At 39.4% G+C, this 20,753-nt stretch overlaps 1 protein-coding gene and 1 long non-coding RNA gene across 9 annotated transcripts in view; one reads left to right on the plus strand and one right to left on the minus strand.

Annotated features, from left to right (window-relative positions):
• Positions 1–17,310, minus strand: part of UBE2K (ubiquitin conjugating enzyme E2 K) — a 68,132-nt gene extending 50,822 nt beyond the window's left edge. For 2 of the 6 annotated variants that reach the window (XR_012021522.1, XR_012021517.1), the window contains exon 1: positions 16,307–17,310. Coding sequence is in view for 2 of the 6 variants with exons in the window: in XM_072807162.1 (XP_072663263.1) it covers positions 16,307–16,369 (63 nt within the window). In the remaining 4 variants the exon portion in view is untranslated. The remainder of the gene's footprint in view (positions 1–16,306) is intronic. The other 4 variants (XM_072807162.1, XM_072807181.1, XM_072807197.1 and 1 more) reach the window with 4 other exon arrangements.
• LOC140621788 (uncharacterized) overlaps positions 16,245–20,753 on the plus strand; it is a 51,287-nt gene continuing 46,778 nt past the window's right edge. The window contains exon 1 of one of the 3 annotated variants that reach the window (XR_012021530.1): positions 16,245–17,139. This is a non-coding gene — a long non-coding RNA (uncharacterized lncRNA). The remainder of the gene's footprint in view (positions 17,140–20,753) is intronic. The other 2 variants (XR_012021531.1, XR_012021535.1) reach the window with 2 other exon arrangements.

The following is a 20,753-nucleotide window of genomic DNA, read 5'->3' on the forward strand; positions in this document are numbered from 1 at the left end:
TTTCATGTTCAAGTGAAGACCACAAATCCCAAATGAAAATTTAACATTGCCCTAAGTGTCTCTGCTCCTATTAAAGATTAATCCTTTCATTTATGCTAGTAATACCACTCCTGTTATTCTCAAGGACTTTGCAGGCTCAATTACTCCTCCTTCCTCTAGCATAATCAATTTCTCCCATCCATCAACATATAAACATCATCAACATAATATTAGAAAATTTTTAAGAGGCACTTAGGGAACTCAGTTAAGCACCTGACTCTTGATTTGGGTTCAGGTCATGATCTCAGAGTTATGAGATTGAGCCCCACATCAGGCTCCAAGCAGCTCAGTATAGAGTCTGTCTGTCCCTTTCCCTCCTTGAACTTGGGTACATACCCGTTCCAAAATAAATTAAAAATTTTTTGAAGCCATATTCTTCTGCAGCTCCGCCTCTTCTCTGTTCTCTGTCAGAGTACAACTTTAAAAAGTTGACTACAGCTGCCAGTTCCTCACATTATTCTGTCCAATCATATATCCATCTTCACCATTCCAATCATATATCCATCCTTACCATTCCAATGAAAATATTATAGCCAAGGTCACCAATGATAACTGCGCTGCAAATTCACAGTGGGCATTTCTCTCACTCAGCAGCATGACAAAGTTAACCACTCTTGGAACTGTCTCGGTTTCAGAGATACCACATTCCGCTGGTTTTCCTAATATATCACTAATAGCTCACTTTCCTTATCTTTCCATGTTTTTTCTAAGCTCAACTACAAAAGATGCTTGGGATTCATGGTGAAAACCAGAACTTTGTCCTACTACGTTCCCTCCTTTTCTAACCAAATTCTCCTAGAGTTAGGTTACCCACTCTAAGCTTTAACCTAACAAGAATGAAGCAAAAATTTTATATCTCCCAACTTTTAATGTACTCCACCCACTCTTTCCCATCTCAGAAATTAGCACCATCATCTGTCTGGTTGCTAAAGACAAAAGTCTAGGGGTTTTTCTAAGTTCTTCACTTTTCCTCTACACCATCAGCAAGCCCTTGTGAATCTACCTTTAGTTTAGTTTAGTTTTTTTTTAAGATTCTATTTATTTATTTACTCATGAGAGACCCACAGAAAGAGAGGCAGACACAGGCAGAGAGGGAAGCAGGCTCCATGCAGGGAGCCCGACGTGGGACTCGATCCCAGGTCTGCAGGATCACATCTTGGGCCAAAGGCAGGCACTCAACTGCTGAGTCACCCAGGCATCCCTGAATCTGCTTTTAATACATATCCCCAATACTCTTCTTTAGTCTCCTATTCAACTGTAAGCTACAATCATCTACAAGCTATAATCATCTCTTGCCCGGGCTATTTAGAAAGACTTCACAAAAGGTCTTCCTAAGAGACACCTGGGTGGCTTAGTGGTTGAGCATCTGCTTTTGGCTCAGGACATGATACCAGTCCCGGGATCGAGTCCCGCATCAGGCTCCCTCCTGCAAGGAGCCTGCTTCTCCCTGTCTGTGTCTCTGCCTCTCTCTCTATCTCGTTTGTGTGTCCCACCTTGCCCCACTCATCACTATATTCCCAGCACATATCATGGCACCAAGGATAAAAGGAGCCCTCAAATATTTGTTAAATAAATTAAAGAGCTGTTGGTACTGAATAGACAAAGATGAGCCACAATGCTTATTCTTGAACTTCTCAAGAATAGGGAGTCTAGTAGGGAAAGACAGCTTCAGATCACTAAAAAAAAAAAAAACATTAAAAATTACAAATTTGGGTTGAAAGTCAGATTGGAATTATATTTAAAAGTCTTTTAAAAACTTCTATATAGGGACGCCTGAGTGGCTCAGCAGTTGAGCACCTACCTGCCTTTGGCTCAGGGCATGAATCCAAGGGTCCAGAATGGAGTCTCACATCAGGCTCCTTGCTGGAAGCCTGCTTTTCCCTCTACCTGTGTCTCTGCCTCTCTCCCTGTCCCTCATGAATAAATAAATAAAATCTTAAAAATAAATAAATAATAAAAACTTCTAAATAAGTGTGTATATATACATATGTAAAAAAAAAAATTAAAGAAAAAAGTGGAAGGAAATAACCAAAATTAAGATGTATCTCTACATGTTTGAAATTTCAGACAGACAAAAATATTTTAAAGGAAAGAATTAGGGCAGCCCATGCGGCTCAGCAGTTTAGTACAGCTCAGGGCCTGATCTTGGACTTGATCTGATCAAGTCCCACATCGGGCTCCCAGCATGGAGCCTGCTCTTCTCCCTCTGCCTGTGTCTTTGCGCCTCTCTCTCTGTGTCTCTCGTTAATAAATAAATAAAATCTTAAAAAAAAAAAAAAGAATTATCCCTGGGGTGGGATTACAGATAATTTTTACTTTATTATAATTCGTTATATTTTCAAAAATTCAATAACAAGCAATTGTTACTTTTGTATTCATAGAAACTGGGTATTTATTTAAAAGGGAAAAGCAATTAAATGGTTTTATATTCTTGACTGTATGATTACTCGTGCTTTTGGTATGCGTGAAAAAATAGATCAACCTAATGTATGACTAAGTTAATTCCAATTTACCCTCCCAAATACCAGTTTAAGGGTTATTCCTAAGGATCTTTCCCTGAGGTTTAGGTTACCCCACCCCAGACAGTTCTCCTTACTTAAACTCAATAAACAAATAATTGTTGAATGTTTCACTGCCTTACTAGGCTATAATTTATTCCATAATAGCATGGACTATGTCTATCTTAATTACCAACAATAGAGGGCATTCAATAAATATTTGTGGAACAGGGACAGCTGGGTGGCTCAGCAGTTGAGCATCTGCCTTGGGCTAAGGGCGTGGTCCCAGGATCTGTGATCCAGTCCCACATTGGGTTCCCTGCAGGGAGCCTGCTTCTCCCTCTGCCTATGTCTCTGCCTCTCTGTCTCTCATGAATAAATAATTAATCTTTAATAAATAAATATTAAGCATGTAGCCTTAAAATAGTTAACCCATAGTGATACACCATAGGTCATAAAGAACACTAAACAGATGCCCCCTAAGATCTTTAACAGGGAAAACTACAGAACTCATGAATAAATAATTAATCTTTAATAAATAAATATTAAGCATGTAGCCTTAAAATAGTTAACCCATAGTGATACACCATAGGTCATAAAGAACACTAAACAGATGCCCCCTAAGATCTTTAACAGGGAAAACTACAGAATAAAGCAAAAAAAAGGCTGCCTTCCTACCACCTTATTTCCCAGTTTTTGCCGTTTATATTATATCACTTCAAATCATGGCCTGACTACATTATCAACACTTAAAATGAACAGAAACCCAACTTCATCTACAGGCCACCTTTCTCAACATATTATAAAGTCCCTAGTCCCAGAAGCAGGATAAGTGGTTACACTTTCATAATGGTTGATGATGAGCTCCTTGGCACTTTAAAAAAAAACAAAACTTAAACTCATGTAGGAAAACAAATGCCTGCTGCTGCCTGGTAATGAGCTAAGCAATGGAAAATTAAAAATATAAGATAGGTCTCTGCCTTCAATGACTCTCACTCACAGTTCCTAAGAGTAAATAAAACATTTAAGTAAACAACTAAGGATATAATCAAAGTATAACCAACCTACAGATATAAATGTCTGAGACATATAACCACCTAATATCTCACCCAAATACCTAACATCTCATCCAAACACTCAATGGCCTAGTAATACGACTCTCAGATATACACTCAAAATTCTTATATATGTGCCCCAGCAAAAAACTGGAAATTACCAGATGTTCAATAGATGAATGAACTTCAGTATATTCTACATATGTAGAATAAAACTGAGCTGGGTGGCTCAGCAGTTGAGCGTGCCTTTGGCTCTTCCCGGGATCAAGTCCCACATCAGGCTTCCTGCATAGAGCCTACTTCTCTCTCTCTGTGTGTCTCCCATGAAGAATAAATAAAATCTCTCAATAAATAAATAAATAAATGAACAGAAAAAATAAAAAGAAGGAACTACTACAGAAAGATTGAAGAAAAATGAAGCAAAGTGTATTATCACTGCTGAAAAGCAACAGTATCAGACAACCAACTCTTGAACTAGTTCACATAAAACATGGGCAGCCCCGGTGGCCCAGCGGTTTAGCACCGCCTTCAGCCTAGAGCGTGATCCTGGAGATCCGGGATCGAGTTCCATGTCGGGCTCCCTGCATGGAGCTTGCTTCTCCCTCTGCCTGTGTCTCTGCCTCTCTTTCTCTCTCATTCTGTGCCTCTTATGAATAAATTAGAAAATCAATAATCTTAAAAAATAATAAAAATAAAGTACCAACCGTCACTTGAGAGAGAAGGCTACATATACTAGCCCTGCATTTGTAATCACTAGAAAAATATGTAATTCCAAAAAGGCTAAAAATAAGTCATAGAGTACTAGGCCTTCCCTAAAACCTATGAAAGGTTTATGCACTTTCAGCAGCAGCTCCAAAAAAAAGTACATGCCTATCAAAAATTTTTTGGCTTACGGTAAATGTCACTAAGCCTACTAATTCCAGGCACTATATAGAAAAAAAGATGAGTAAGTATCCTCAAGGAGCTCAAGGATATATAGCAGGAACAGAAAGACATATGTACAATTACCAATAATACAGTAACTAACTAAATCCTCAGAAAATGACACTGGAGAACAGGGGTAAATTGTGTTTTCACAAAAGGTTTATCAGAAGTGGCATTTTAGGATAAGTATATTTCAAAAGGCAAAGGAGGAGGTATGGGCTTGTTCCAGGCAGAGCAACTAAACAGTGAGTAATTTAGTGTAGCTGAAGATATGAGAGAGTGAAGTATGCATAGGCATGCAACTGTGTTGAGACTTGACAGGAAGTAGGTCAAGAAAAGTAGGCTAGAACAAAAGTATAAAAGTTTTGACTTTATGCAACAGGCAGTAGAGACCCTAAAGGAAAATGATCATATTTTAAAAATTAAATCCTGTGGCACAGAGGCACCCAGGTGGCTGAGTCAGTTGGGTGTCTGCCTTTGGCTCAGGTCATGATCCCAGAGTCCCTCGATGGAGCTCCACGTTGGGCTCCCTACTCAGCGAGGAGTCTGTTTCTTCCTCTCCCTCTGCTCCTGCTCTCTCAAAAAAATTAAGTATTTTTAGGTAAGCAAGTAAGCAAGTAAATAAATAAATAAAATGAATGAATAAATCCATCCATCCATCCATCCATCCTGTGGCATGGCACCAAGAGGGCTGAACAGAAATTGCAGAGAAATACATGTAAATAAAACTGTTTTACTATAGTCTATCTGAGATATGAAAACCTGACCTAGAGTGATTAATAACACAGGATGAAGGAAAACCAGCAGCATCAGAGCAACCCCAAGAGGAAACCTCTGAGAAATGAAGAGAATGGTATACAAAATGGATTGCTGAGAAGTTACTCTGCATTTGACATATCAGAAGATACTGGTAATGCCTGAAGAAATAGTTTGCATTTGATATGGTAGAGACAGAAGCCTGAGTATAGAGGTTAAGGAATACAACTTACAATTGTTCCTAAAACCAAATATGAGGTATCTTTATGATAATCAAAGTAAAGATTTCTTAACGAAATACAAAAAGCATACCATACAAGAAAAAATAGAAAAATGTGACTTACTTCTTTCTAGGTCAACTCTACCCCCAACGTAGGGTTTGAACTCACAACTCCAAGATAGAGTCACACGTTCTACCAACTGAGCCCACCAGGTGCCCCTCTAAAAATGTGACTACTTAAAATTAAACTTCAGTTATATAAAGAATATGCCAAAGTTAAGCCAAATAAAATAGTCACTAGAGAACAAATAACATATAATAGAGTAGTTCATAAAGACAAAAGTAGAACAATGAATGCCATAGGCAGGGCAACAAAGAAGTGACAAGCTAGGATTTTATAGATACAGAGTTTCAATTTTACAAGATGAAATAAATTCTGGAGATGGACAGTAGTAATGGTACGATAATGTACACTGAAACTGTACACTTCAAAATATACAAGATAGTAAGTTTTACATGTGTAATATACCACATTAAAAAAAAAGCATAAAAGTTAAAAAATCAAGCCACATAATGGAAGTAGACAAAATTACACAAACACATAAAGAATTCCTGCCCATCAATAAGAAAAATACAAACCATCCAAATTTTTTTAAATGGATAAGAAATGAAAACACTAAATTTACAAAAGAAAGTCTAATGGCCAAAACACAAAAATATGCTTAATATCTCTACTGGCAATGGAAATCAAAATAAGCTACAATTTCACATCCATCAGACCGACAAGAATGTTATCTTAAAAATGTCAGGTCACTAGAACTCTTATACACTGCTAGAAGAGCATAAATTGATACAATCACGGGTAGAATGAAGTAATATTCAGTAACGCAGAAGATGCAAATACGCTCAGATCCTACAATCCTATTTCCTAGGAAACTCCTAAGTATAATAATGTTCAATGCTTTTTTTTTTTTTTTTGTAACACAACTAAAAGTTGAAACTACATGCTGTCCACAGAGAATAAACAACAACAAATCTGATGTGAGGGACTCAGCTGATTAAGCATCTGCCTTCAGCTCAGATCATGATCTCAGGGTACGGGGATCGAGCCCTCCATAGGTCTCCCTGCTCAGCTGCAAGTCTGCTTCTCCCTCTCCCATTGTGCTCTCTTTTGCTCTCACTCTTTCAAGTAAATAAATAAAACCCTAAAAAAAAAAAAAAAATGACGTGAAATACTACAATAATTTAAAGAACTAGGGATGCCTGGGTGGCTCAGTGGTTGAGCATCTGCCTTTGGCTCAGGGCATGATGCCCTTGCAGGGAGCCTGCTTCTCTCTCTGCCTATGTCTCTGCCTCTCTCTCTCATGAATAAATAAAATCTAAAAAAAAAAAAAAATTTAAAGAACTAAAACAATATGCATTGTCATAGAGAAATTCTCAAAAGAATAACACTAAGAAGAAAAATTGCAGAAGATGCAGAATACTATAATCATCTATGAAAAAAATGTTAAACTTTTAAAAACACTAAAAAGGGTTTTCACACTCAAAAATACTATGGTTTCAATAGTAAAAACAAACGTATGAATGGGAAGAACAAAGGCATCTTCAGCACAGTGGTTACTTCTAAAAAAGAGAACGGAAGGGCAGCCGGGTGGCTCAGTGGTTTAGCGCCGCCTTCAGCCCAGGACGCAATCCTGGAGTCCTGGGATCGAGTCTCACGTCGGCCTCCTGGCATGAAGCCTGCTTCTCCCTCTGCCTGTGTCTCTGCCTCTCTCTCTCTCTCTCTCTCTCTCTCTATGTCTATCATAAAAAAGAAAAAAAGATTTTATTTATTTATTCATAAATAAATAAATTGAGCCACCCAGGGATCCCCAATAAATAAAATCTTAAAAAAAAAAAAAAAACGGAAAAGGGAAAAGGTTACAAAGTTAGCTTCATCTGTACGTTTTGTTTTATTCCTTGGGGGAGAGGCAAGTTAACCTAATATGAGAGAGTTAAGATCTGTTAAATCTATACCATGAACATAAAGGTATTCACACCAATGTTTTCTGAACTTTAAATGTAAATTATTCCATAATTGTTTAAAAATCTTCAAAAATAATGGGCAGGTAGCAAGCAGCAGACATGTTTGTATGCTATTCTTTCCACGATAATCAGTAAATATTTGGGAGACTTGGTTTCCAATCCCTGTTCCACCAACAAGTTCCTTGAGACTGAAAAAGTTAAGTAATTTCTTCGGAGCTGCAATTTTCTAATCTGTAAAACAAGAATAACATCAATCTCATAAAGCTGCCATACATATAAAACATCAGATAGTAGGCATTCAACTGTAGGTATTATTTTAAATCTGCAATAAAAGCAAAGAACTAGGGGAGAAAAAGGACAAGGGGTTTTGTTTTTTGTTTTTAAAGATTTTATTTATGTATTCATGAAAGACACAGAGAGAGGGAGAAGCAGAGACACAGGCGGAGGGAGAAGCAGGCTCCATACAGGGAGCCTGACATGGGACTTGATCCTAGGTCTCCAGGATCCCGCTACCCTGGGCTGAAGGCGGCGCTAAACCGCTGAGCCACCAGGGCTGCCCAGGATAAGGGTTTTGAATGAAATTTCTCTCCTTTGCAAAATTACAAAAGAGAACACCATGGATGTCAGACAGATGTGACTGCCACTTTTTATCTTTCAAGACCAATTTTAAAACAGGAATTTTAGGGTCACCTGAATGGCTCATTAGTTAAGCATCTGCCTTCAGCTCTATTCTGAGATGGAGCCCTGCCTCAGGCTCCCTATTCACCCACCCCAATAATCCCCACCCCAGCTCAGGCTCTCACACTCTCTCAGATAAATAAATATTTTTAAAAATAAAATAGGAATTTTACCACGGGATTCAAGATTACATAGACCACAGGATTAGAATCTAGATTTCTTAGTCCAGAGCCACATGAAGAAATCCCAAATAATCCCATAAAGCTGTATTATTTGAAAGGCTTCCAAATAATGTACTTTTTTTTCGCTTAAAAAGGTCACATTTAGGGGATCCCTGGGTGGCTCAGCGGTTTAGCGCCTGCCTTCGGCCCAGGGCGTGATCCTGGAGACCAGGGATGGAGTCCCACATCAGGCTTCCTGCCTGGAGCCTGCCTCTCTCTCGAATACATAAACAAAATCTTAAAAAAAAAAAGGTCACATTTTTTTAAAAAGTCACATTTTAACACAAACTCTTCCTCAATTTATAACTGGCCCCTAAAGAAAGATTAATTAACCCCTTGAGAATAAGGCCCACATATATTCTTTTGTATTCCCCTTGGCCACAGTTGTTTGCACATAGATGACAAAGAAACACTATCAGAAGTACTAAACCCCCTTCATTTTAAATCTTTTCTTCAGGCAAATTCACATAGAGCTATCACTACACCACTGTAGGAAACCTTTATGATCCAAGAACAATAAGCAGAATATGAACATACAGCTAATTTTGACATCTTAACAGCTATCCATTCACATAGCCCTGGAATTGCTCTGAGCACTGTAAAGACTCTCTTATCTTCCTATATTCCTACAGATAAGAAAACTAAGATACAGTCAGTCCTGCAGGTATTAAGTAGAAAAGCCAGGACTCAAAGCAAATCTAATTCCAAAGCCCACGCTCTTAATCACTAAGCTAAATTTACTGTATCATGCTTAAGGAGTGAAATATCTCTGCCTCCTGCCAGATTTAAGTTCTCACACCAAGAGAGGGAAAAAAAGGTATACTTAAACACAACAGCCAATTTTTTTTAAAGATTTTATTTATTTATTCATAGAGATGCAGAGAGAGAGAGAGAGAGAGGCAGAGACACAGGCAGAGGGAGAAGCAGGCTCCATGCAGAGAGCCTGACGTGGGACTTGATCCAGGGTCTCCAGATCACGCCCAGAGCTGCAGGCGGCGCTAAACCGCTGCACCACCGGGGCTGCCCCCAAAAGCCAATTTTAAAAATTTTTTTATTTATTTACTCATGAGACAGAGAGAGAGAAGCAGAGACATAGGCAGAGGGAGAAGCAGGCTCCCGGTAGGGAGCCCAATGTGGGACTCGATCCCAGGACTCTGGGATCATGCGCTGAACCAAAAGCAGATGCTCAACTGCTGAGCCACCCAGGCACCCCTATGATAGTCAATATTAAACGTCACTCCTTCTTGGAAGTTTTATTAGCATTCAGCACTTACAGTATTATGGGGGGGAGAGAGAAGTCCCATAAAGCAACCATATATAATGGTTAGAATGGACCAGTATGCCAAAAGCCTGGGTTCATTAACCAGATCTGTATCACTGAATAACAATCAATGTCTTCGGGCCTCAGTTTCCTAATCTTTTAGGTATGGGATTTGGCCTAGATCTAAGGTCTCTTTCAACTTGAATACTTAATGCATTTTAACACATTTTCTAAGATACGACTAACACATTTTTTGAACAAAGATTTTTTTGTTTTGTTTTTTAAAGATTTTATTTATTCATGAGAGACACAGAGAGAGAGGCAGAGACACAGGCAGATGGAGAAGCAGGCTCCACGCAGGGAGCCCGACATGGGACTCGATCCCGGGTCTCCAAGGATCATACCCTGGGCTGAAGGCGGCGCTAAAATGCTGAGCCACCCAGGCTGCCCCTTGTTTTTTTTTTTTAAAGCAGGCTCAATGCCCAGTGTGGAGCCCAATGGCAGGGCACAAACTCACAACTCTGAGTTGGAGAACTGAGCCAAGATCAAGAGTCAGAAGCTTAACTAACTGAACCACCCAGGCGTCACCTGAACAAAGAATTTGAAGGGCATCTTTTGAAGACCTTTAATATTAAAACAATTGGGCAGCCCTGGTGGCGCAGTGGTTTAGCGCCACCTGCAGCCCGGGGTGTGATCCTGGAGACAGGGGATTGAGTCCCACGTGGGGCTCCCTGCATGGAGCCTGCTTCTCCTCTGCCTGTGTCTCTGCTTCTCTCTCTCTCTGTGTCTCTATGAATAAATAAGTAAAAAATCTTTTAAAAAATAAAAATATTTAGAATTAAAACAATCATATAGTATATACTTGTGTCTATTCTTTTACTCAAACATATCCTAAGCTAATCTGTACTATTAGAAATCAAGAAAATGCCTGGAAAGGGATGGCTGAGGGTTCCTGTGGTGCTGGTAATACTGTTGCACACCTGATCTGTGAGCTGGTCACACTTTATTGTTACCTTTTACTTTGACGTGAAAAAGATGTTTTTTCCTAAAGACAGTAGTGCAGATACTTAGGTGCTAATTCCACAACTATGTGTATATCAGAACTGTGCATATAACCTTTCTAAATATGTAAAAGTTTCTTGCCTAATTTTGTCAATAATCTCTGTTCCCTAGTTTCAATTCAGGTGCCGACAGAAAAAAAATCATTTACTTATAAATAAATTCCAGTACTCCTGAAATTCCTTTGGCACTGTCTTCTGAAATTTTAGGTTGGTCTTAACCCTCCTTTGGAACAGGACTCAAAAATCTCCCTCCAATATTAAAGACCTGAAACTAATATAACCCTGTATGTTAACTAACTGAATTAAAATAAAAACTAAAAAAAAAAAAACAAAAACCCTCCTCCATACACATACCCTCAAAACTCCCATAACATTTACCCTTTGCATCTAACATTTTTATCTATATCCAACGAAGTAAGTCTTCTTGGGATGTGGTCCCAATAACTGCTCAATAACTATTGATAACCTTATTTACTGGAAGGTAAATCTATACCTGATAGAGATCAGTCTTTTTATAACAGTAAAATGAAACAAAAAATGTACCCCAAACAGTATTACTTGGACAGGCACCATTTTTTAATCCAATCAAAAGCTTTCCTCACTCAACCCACACCCAGAACCCCGTAAAGTAGACTATTTAAATGTTACACGGAGCTGTAACTTACATAACTATAAAAACCACTTTTTGACTGAAAAAATTGTTCACATTCTAGTTACATCCATTCTGAGCGGGGAATTTCACCTTTTCCTTTAAGTCAAAAAGGAAAAAGTTTAAAAGAAAAAATAATCATTAATTTACAAAGGGAAAAATATAAAATCTTAAAAACAAAACACCACTCAAAACTAGTAGTAGCCATACTACAAACTTTTTTGTACCTTTACTGTCCATTCAACTTTTAGATAAAATATACTACATATCTTACACAGATAACTGTTTGAGATGTTCTTCTAAAGAGTTCTGTCTACAGCAGTGGTTCTCAACATTAGGCAAAGTCTGGAGACATTTTTAGTTGATACAACTGGCAGGGAAAGAGGGCAAAGAGGTAGGGAAGAGCATTGGCGGTGCTACTGGCAACTAGTGATAGAAGCTAGAGATACTACTAAACATCCTACAAGGCAAGGGAGAGCCACTCACAGCAAAGAATTCATTATCTGCCTAAAATGTCAATAGAGCTAAGGACAGAAACTATGGTCGACAAAATCAACAGACTTACTTCTAAAGACTCGCCAATTAGTTTTTTGGATCAAATTAGATGAAATATATTAAATTTAAAATGACACTAAAAGGGACATCTAGGTGGCTCAGTGGTTGAGCATCTGCCTTTGGCTCAGGTTGTGATCTCGGAGTCCTGCATCAGGTACCGCAGGGAGCCTGCTTCTCCCCCTGCCTATGTCTCTGCCCCTGTGTCTCTCATGAATAAATAAAATCTTAAAAAAATAAAAAAAATTAAATATAATAATGACACTAAATACAAAATCCACTGAAACAGAAAAAAACTTCACAATAGCAGTTTTCATGAAATCAACTTGTAATGCCATAAATTACATATGGGAATTTCACGAATCAACTTGTAATTGCCATATCCCCTATTATTTTTAAAATATTTTATTTATTTATTCATGAGAGACACAGAGAGAGAGAGGCAGAGACACAGGCAGAGGGAGAAGTGGGCTCCATGCAGGGAGACTGACGTGGGACTTGATCCTGGGTCTCCAGGATCAGGCCCTGGGCTGAAGGCGGTGCTAAACCACCAGGGCTGAGCCACCTGGGCTGCCTAAATATACTCTATTAGAATCATAGCAAATGTTAGCAAAGTACAGCTACAATATGAAAAAACTACAGATAACACATAACAACAACAACAAAAACCCCAAGAGTCTGAGCATTGACTTGGGACATATTATTTTATTGAGTTTCAAATTTAAAAGTATTTTGCAGGGGTGTCTAGGTGGCTTAGTCGGTTAAGCATCTGATTCTTGATTTTGGCTCAGATCATGACCTCGAGGTCATCAGGGCTCTGAGGTCCAGGGGAGTATGCTTAAGATTCTCTCTCTCTCTCCTTCTGCCCCATACCCCCCCACCCCGCCCCCTGCCCCTGCTGGCTTGTAAGCATGCGTGCTCTCTTTCTCTCTGAAGTAAACAACAACAAAAAATATGTTTTAAAGTACTTTGCATACTGACATGCAAATAAATATTTAAGTTACTTAACAGGTAATACTTCTTTTAATGTTTAAACTATTAAATTAGGTTGTGTTTATATCCTTTAATCAGTAATACAAACCAGTCTCAGTTATTTTTAAATAATTAAAGCATGCCTATCCTTGGAAAGTAATGACACTGTGTACAATATAAACACAAGCACACCTAGATCTAAGTCCCAAAGCTACATGCTTGCAGACAAATAATTTAACTTCTTTGAATCTCAATTTCCTCATCGAAGAAACAGGAAATCTAATTCAAAGAACTGTTCCTGAAAATTAGCAAGAATGCATAAACAAATGTTATTAAGAGTCAATCTACAAATGGTGCTTAGTTGTTAACAACAATAATACAACCCGAATATAAATTATGGTTTTATTATATCCTCACAATCAACATTTCACTTAGTAATTCGACTCATAAAATAACTATAAAATGTAGTTTAAAAAAAATGTAGTTTAATCAATTTTCCATTCCTGGCAATTTGAAATATTAAAATTCACACAGATTTAAAATTAGTATCTGAAACATAGAGGATGGATTTCCAAACAGTCTCAAGGAAAAAAGACCTAGATGCCTTTATTATTTTATTTAAGTAAATAATATATATGCATGACTCCAAACTCAAAAGGGATCCTTTAATGCCCATTACCCCAGACCACCCAATTCCCTCATACAGAAGTAATCAATTTTCCAATTTCTCACGGAGAAAAATACACATATTTCCCCCCTTATTCCAATACAAATGGTAGCCTCCTCCACACTATTCTGCACCTAGCTTTTCACATTTGATTTATCTTCAAGCCTAGATTTTAATTAACACACTCCAAGAGTGACTACTTATAACCTCTTATGGTTAGAACTCAGCAAACATCAGCTATCTTTAGAAAACAAAAGACAAAAAAAAAAAAAAATTCCTTAAACCAATCAGTATTCTTAGTAAACAAGACCATATGAAACAAACTTTGGGAAACCTAGAGATTTATGTAGATGATATGATGAAATACTTAATTACTTGACCAGACACTCAAAATACTACATTTCCACACTTAAAAAGGAAAACACGTGGACTCTACTACAAGTCATTCAATGAGCTGAAAATAATCAACACAATCCACTTATAAAACTGGACCTACTAAAATATCGATGAAAATAAAGCTATTTATTGGTTATAATCCAAGATTAAATTATCTGACCCTTTCCTAAATGTACTCTGCAATTTATTTTCTAGAAGAAATTTCCTTCCAGGTTTATAAAGGTACTCTTCTTAAAACAATTTATTAGCATTTCCTATTCTCTTTCTCTGAAATACCATAATGCTTACTTGAAGCAAGACTTCAACATCCCTTACAGAGCAGTATTGTTTTAACAATATGCATACTAGAGTTGATACAAGATTTCTTTTAAGCTTTAATTGAAGTACTAAAAATATAGTGAAAGTCACCTCATACGAAGCAAAGAGACCATATGAATTGAGAGCAGTAACTTACCATTTTTAATAGAAAATAAAGCACTAGAAAGAAGTCATATTAAGTCTCAGGCTTGTACAACTTTATTAACAGAAGAAATGTTTTAGGCTGTTGGCAACAGTATTAGCTGAATATTTCATAGGATTATATATATGTCGACTATCCTGGAACATATTTTCTTGCGAATAAAAAGTTAGAATCATTGTTTCACTGTATATCAGTACAGACATTTATGATCCTATTTCTGCATTGTACCACAAAAATACAAAGTCATCCTTCCATTCAGAGTTTTGGCTCTTGAACAAATACAGAGGTCAGAGTTCATACACATGCTCTGTAAAACAGATCATTTCTTATAGACTACTACATTAGTAAATCGCTAGTATTTGTTATTTTAAGTTAATCTTAAAGAATTATATTCTCCATGTCTAATTGGAGAAATGATTACTGTAGAATCAGTGACATAAATAAAGCTCAAGTATTGCCACTTATGTCAATTACTCATTAGAATGCTGAATTTCACAAATCATTGAGATTATCAACGCTCCAACATAAAAGAAAAATACAAATAGTAATGATACATCCAATAATGGTATGTGACATCTTGAAAATAATAACTATTTCAGTATTACTTTTTCATCTCTCTCTTTGTTAAATCCAAGGAGGAAAAACTTGGCATTCTTGTTGTGGGTATAAAAAATTGTACTGATCCTTGTACAGTTTTGAGTCAAATCACTAGAATATTCTGAATATACTATATAAGTAAATATGGCAAACAGCAGAGTATTTAAATTCTGCAGGACTCAAGAGCAGCTTGAGACAAAAAAAAAGTGTTTCCAATAATTTCAATTATGATACAAACCTACTCAATAAGGAGGTATAATAATATATTAATCCGGGGGAAATCCCATGTTTTTAATAGGGCTGGTTTTTCAAAAGTAAGAATCAAGTTAACTATGAGAGACATCATAATGAAGTTTCATGGCATAACACAACAGTCACAGAGGCATTGTCTTAGGAGAGACTCTGACCTGTAACTTGTAAACAATATTTTGAAATAAGCTACTCTTTACCCTCCATTATTTTTTCCTATCGAAAAATATCTAAATGCCTTTAATACACCAAACAACATGCCTTCGACCCAATCAAAAAGCTTTAGATGTCAACAGAAAAGAGGCCTAGGAATTGGGGGTGGGGTGAAGGAAGGGTTGTGGGGGGGGGGGGAAGTCGGGAAAAATGAGATAATGATCTATTTTGGAATTAATTCCCTACCTCAGGTGAAAATTCCCTCATTCCCCACTCCAATAGAATAGTATCCCATTACGTCTCCTCTTCTCTCCCAACACCGAACTAAGGAGGGAGTAACTCTGAAACGTCCTTCTTTCATCAGTACCTAAGGTCTTTTTACCGCTCCTTCCCAAAAGAAAAGGACAGTGGAGGCCAAAGAGGCTGTAACGTAGAAAACCCTCAAAAGTGCGGGCCTCGGAGCGGCGCGGCTCTCGGGATCCAGTTACCACCTTTCCCCTTCCCCCAACCCACTTCCCGGGTTTTCTCAGGCCCGGCCTGCTCCCTCCCCACCCTACATCCACACTTCCAGCTGTTGCCACGGCCTCGGGCTCTCTCTAGAGCTCACACCCCTCCAGGAGGCGCCCCCTTCTCCATCTGCCCCCCAAACCGTGCTCCTCTCCAGACCGCCCGCCCGCGAGACTGTCCATCCCAGGGCCCGGGGAGGGGAGGGGAGGGCGACGGAAGCAGGGGGGAGACTGCTGCTTCCCCACAGGCAGAAAGGGCGGCCGCAAAGAGGGCCACCCAGGGGTTACCGGGGGGCCGGGGTCGCCGCTGGGAGCACCCTCCCGCCCAGGGCTGGGGTGGGGGCATGTCTGCGAGTTCATTTCTGACCTCCTCGCTCTTCAGCACCTCCTTGAACTCCCGCTTGATTCGCTGCACCGCGATGTTGGCCATGTCTCCGCCCGCAGCTGATTCGTACCCGCCTCCTCCGCCACCGCTACGACCACCGCCACCGCCGCCACCTCTTCCACCAGCGCCTCCTCCCTCGGCGACTCACACCCGAGCACACGAACGCTGCCACTGCCACCCGGCCGCCGCGCTCTCCTCAGTGTGGAATCACCTCCGCGCCCGGCCACCAAAATGGCGCCGGCTCCGCGCATGCGCAAGACGCTGACCCGGCCGGGCGGCGCAGCCGCTCCCGTTGTAGCCCCATACGCCTCAAACGCGAGCCCGCGCCGCGCTGCGCCGCGCGTCTCTGCCGGAGCTGCGGCCGCGTGGCTCCGCCCTGCCGGCGTCTGAGGCCAGGAGGGTGCGGCTTCCGCGCTGGCCGGCCCTGCGCGGGCCTCCCGGGTCCTCTCGGGTGCCTCCGCCCCTCTCCAAATCGCTGTGGGGCGGCCGAGGCTTCCCACCCGCGGCCTCTGACGGAGGGCTGGGCGCGAGCTAGCGGGTTCTCGCGGCCCCGGTCGGCTGCGAGCGCCGTCCTGACCCAGCCAGACCCAGGACCCCCGGGCTTGCTGCGCCTGACTGGGTCGAGGGCACGAAAACACCATTCCAGAACTCATCCGGCCCATTTTCTGTCGGTGTAGGCCCAGAAAAATCCCACGGCGGTCCGTTTTTGTTCTGAAGCCATTAAAGTGCCACTACTAACGCGATTGTTCCAGATACTCCACGTCGCTGAATTCAAAGTGGTCATTGTTGGGTCGCATCAGGTGTATTTGAAACAGGTAACTCCATGTAGATGCCTGAGGTAGATTTCGAAGTCAGATGTTGATCTTTGAGCTACTTAGATCATCAGTACCGAGGTGTAAGAGTTTTTAACCTTGGGGGCACCCTGGGTGGCTCAGCAGTTGAGCGGCTGCCTTGGGTTCGGGTCATGATCCCGGGGTCCTGGGATCGAGTCCCACATCGGGCTCCCTGCATGGAGCCTGCTTCTCCCTCTGCCTGTGTCTCTGACTCTCTCTCTCTCTCTCTGTGACTATCATAAATAAATAAAATTTTTTTAAAAATTAAAAAAAAGAGAACAGGGTTTCTTAACCTTGACACTAGTGACATTTTTTTTTAAGTTTTTAACATTGAATCTACATCAGAATCCCTCAAGAGTTTGTTTAAAAAAACGAAACAAAACAAAAACAGGTTGCTAGACCCCATCCCTAGAGTGTGGGGTGGACCTAATAATTTGCTTCTCTAACAAGTTCTCAAATGCTGCTGCTCTTGCTGCTGGTTCAGGGACCACACTACCAGCACCACTAAACTAAAACATGTGAAAATAGTTTGTATGTTAAAGTGGAAAATGGAGAAATAAAATAAATAAATACATATTTTTTTAAATGGAGAAATAGATGCTTCTTGTGGAGGAATGGTAGCTTTACTTCTGTAAACCTAAGGGCCTATGACTGTCTCGCACTAGTAGGCACTCAATAAATATTGAGTGAACAAATGAAGATAAGAGAAAAATGTTTTAAGTATATAGTAAGTTTGAAAGGCAAATTGAAAATGGTTGCTAGGGTTTCAGGAAGTGATATGGTTTTGGTGCTGAGCGGTACTTTACATAGAACATTCTGGAATAAAGTAATAAAGTTTATTTAGAAGTTTTTATTTCATGAGCTGCTTTCTCCTCATCAGTTAGTAAAGTATCCTCCGAGAAAAATATCACAAATACACGGTCTTAGCAAGAATTACTAAAATTGTGGCACCAAAGTGATTCACAGGCAGTGAATCATTCAAGTGGAGGCACATGGAAAAAAAGTTCTTGAACTTCTGCCATCGGAACCAAGAGGAAATTTTTGATTCCAGCTCTACTCCATGCTAGCTATCTTGGCCAACCTTGGTTTCCTCATCTGTAATATAAGGAAGCTGGACTAGATGTTCTCTTTCAGGTTTTAAGAGGTCAGAATTCTAAAGCATCATTTGGAAATACCTCCCTAGTGGACTAATATAAATTATAAAAAACCCTTCCATCAGAGCCCCCTAGTGGTCCGCAGAGGTTATACATGTGGGTCACGGTACAATGAATTATTGGTGTAATGTAAATCATTGCAATGCTATGTGTATTTGTGTCAATATATTAAAAATAATTATTTGGGGGGCACCTGGGTGGCTCAGCGGTTGAGCATCTGCCTTTGGGTCAGGTTGTAATCTCAGGGTCATGGGATAGAGTACTGCATCAGTGCTCCCGGCAGGGAGCCTGCTTCTCCCTCTGCCTATGTCTCTGCCTCTCTGTGTCTCTCATGATAAATAAATAAAACCTTGAAAAAATAAACAAATAAATAAAAATAATTATTTTGAAGTGTTTTGAGTACTTTACATTTATCAACTTCATTCAGTCCCCAATCTTAATTTTGGAACTTCAAGGAGATGTGCAACATTCAAATCACAGGGGGACAACTTGGGAGAGTATGGTCATTTCTTTGATAGAGAGGGATTTGGGTTTGTTTGTTTGTTTGTTTGTTTGTTTTCTTGAGAGACAGAAAGAGGGAAAGGGGCAGATGGAAAGGGAGAGACAGAATCTTAAGCAGGCTCCCTGCTTAGCATGGAGCCAGACATAGGGCTCCATCTCAAAACCTTGAGATAATGATCTGAGCCAAAATAGAGATCCAACGCTTAAACGACTAAGCCACCAAGGCGCCCCATGTCGTTTTTAAATACACATAATCATTGGCTCTGAAATTCTACTTCTAGGAAGTCATTCTACAATCCTTCCAGAGAATGAGACAACTATATATTAGCTGATATGAGACAATCCCCAAAGTACATTTTAAGGGCAAAAAAAAGCAATATGCTAAATGCAACGTGGTATCTTGGATTAGATCCTAGAACTGAAAGGACCTAACTAGTAACTAGTAAAATCTAAATAAATCCTGTAATTTAGTTAATAGTATTGTGTCAATATTAATTTCTTAGTTTTGATGTGGTACTATGGTTATATAAGATGTTAACATTAGGAGAAGTGAACAGTGTACAAGAATCTCTGAAACTTTTCTATAAATCTACAATTACTCCAAAAGAAAAAGTTTACTTTTAAAAAAACCACTATGCAGTCCATATTGTGTATAGGATACCACCATATGTGTGAGGGAAGAAAGGAATATGCTTGTGTTTATAATGCTTGCGAATCCTCAAAATATCACTAGAAAATTGCATAAGAAACTGACAGTAGTGGGTATCTCTGAGAAAGCAATTTAAATGCCTTGGAGAAAAAAAAAAATGCCTTGGAGAAGGCAAAGTGGGAGAATTTTCACCATGTACCCTCTTGTATATTTTACCTATTTAAAACTAAATTTTTAAAAATGAGTTTCCAGGAATGTAGATTCTAAGTTCTCCACTATAATGATATAGTTCCAGTTGATTACTTCATTAAAATTAACTAAACAAGTATGTATTGAGTGTCTACTATGAGCCAGGCATGATGTAGGCCCTAGAGATAAATCAGTGAACAAGAAACAGAAAACCTTTGGAATTGCAGGATTTACATTCTATCAGGGATAGGGAGAATTCATTTCAAAAGTATAGCCCACAGAAATACAAGGGTCCCTGATAATGTTTTCAAGGGTCGGTCTGCAATAACGTTTTAACTATTATCATAATACAACTAAGACATTATTTGACTTTTACCGTGTTGACATTTGCACTGATGACATAAAAGCAATAGTGGACAAAAACAATTACTGTACTAGTAATAATTTGATTAATGCCACCCACTCACTATTAAAAAATATCAGTTTTGGGGCTTTTGGGTGGCTCAGTCAGTTAAATGTTTGGTTTCAGTTCAGGTCATGATCTCATAGTTGGTGAGATGGAGCCCTGCATCTGTTTCTGTGCTTCTGTGCTCAGTGGGGAGTCTTTTGAGATTCTCTCCCTCTGCACCAGCGCCCCCGCCCCCTTGCCCCACCAAATAAGTAAATCTTTATTTATTTATTTTTTTTTTTGAGTAAATCTTTAAATAGAAAAAAGGTACCAGTTTCCAGCGCACCTGGCTGGCTCAGGTGGTAGACCATGCACCTTGATCTCAGGGTTGTGAGTTCAAGCCCTGCATTGGGTATAGAGTTTACTTTAAAAAAAAAATACCAGTTTCACTTTTTTCTTTTTATTAAGAATTGTTTGTTTGTTTGTTTGTTTGTTTGTTTGAGAAAGCACAAGGGGTGGGCCGAGGGAGAGAGAGAAGCAGGCTTCTCACTAAGCTGGGAGTCTGATCTGGAGATCATGATCTGAGCCAAACCAACTGAACCACCCAGGCACCCCTCACTTTTTCTTTTTTTTTTAAGATTTTAAGTAATTGCTTACACCCGTGATGGAGCTCAAACTTAACAATTGCAAGATCAAGAATTGCATACTCTACTTA

Source organism: Canis lupus, chromosome 2 (genome assembly GCF_048164855.1).
Source record: "Canis lupus baileyi chromosome 2, mCanLup2.hap1, whole genome shotgun sequence".
In the NCBI taxonomy this organism is placed as follows: Eukaryota; Metazoa; Chordata; class Mammalia; order Carnivora; family Canidae; genus Canis; species Canis lupus.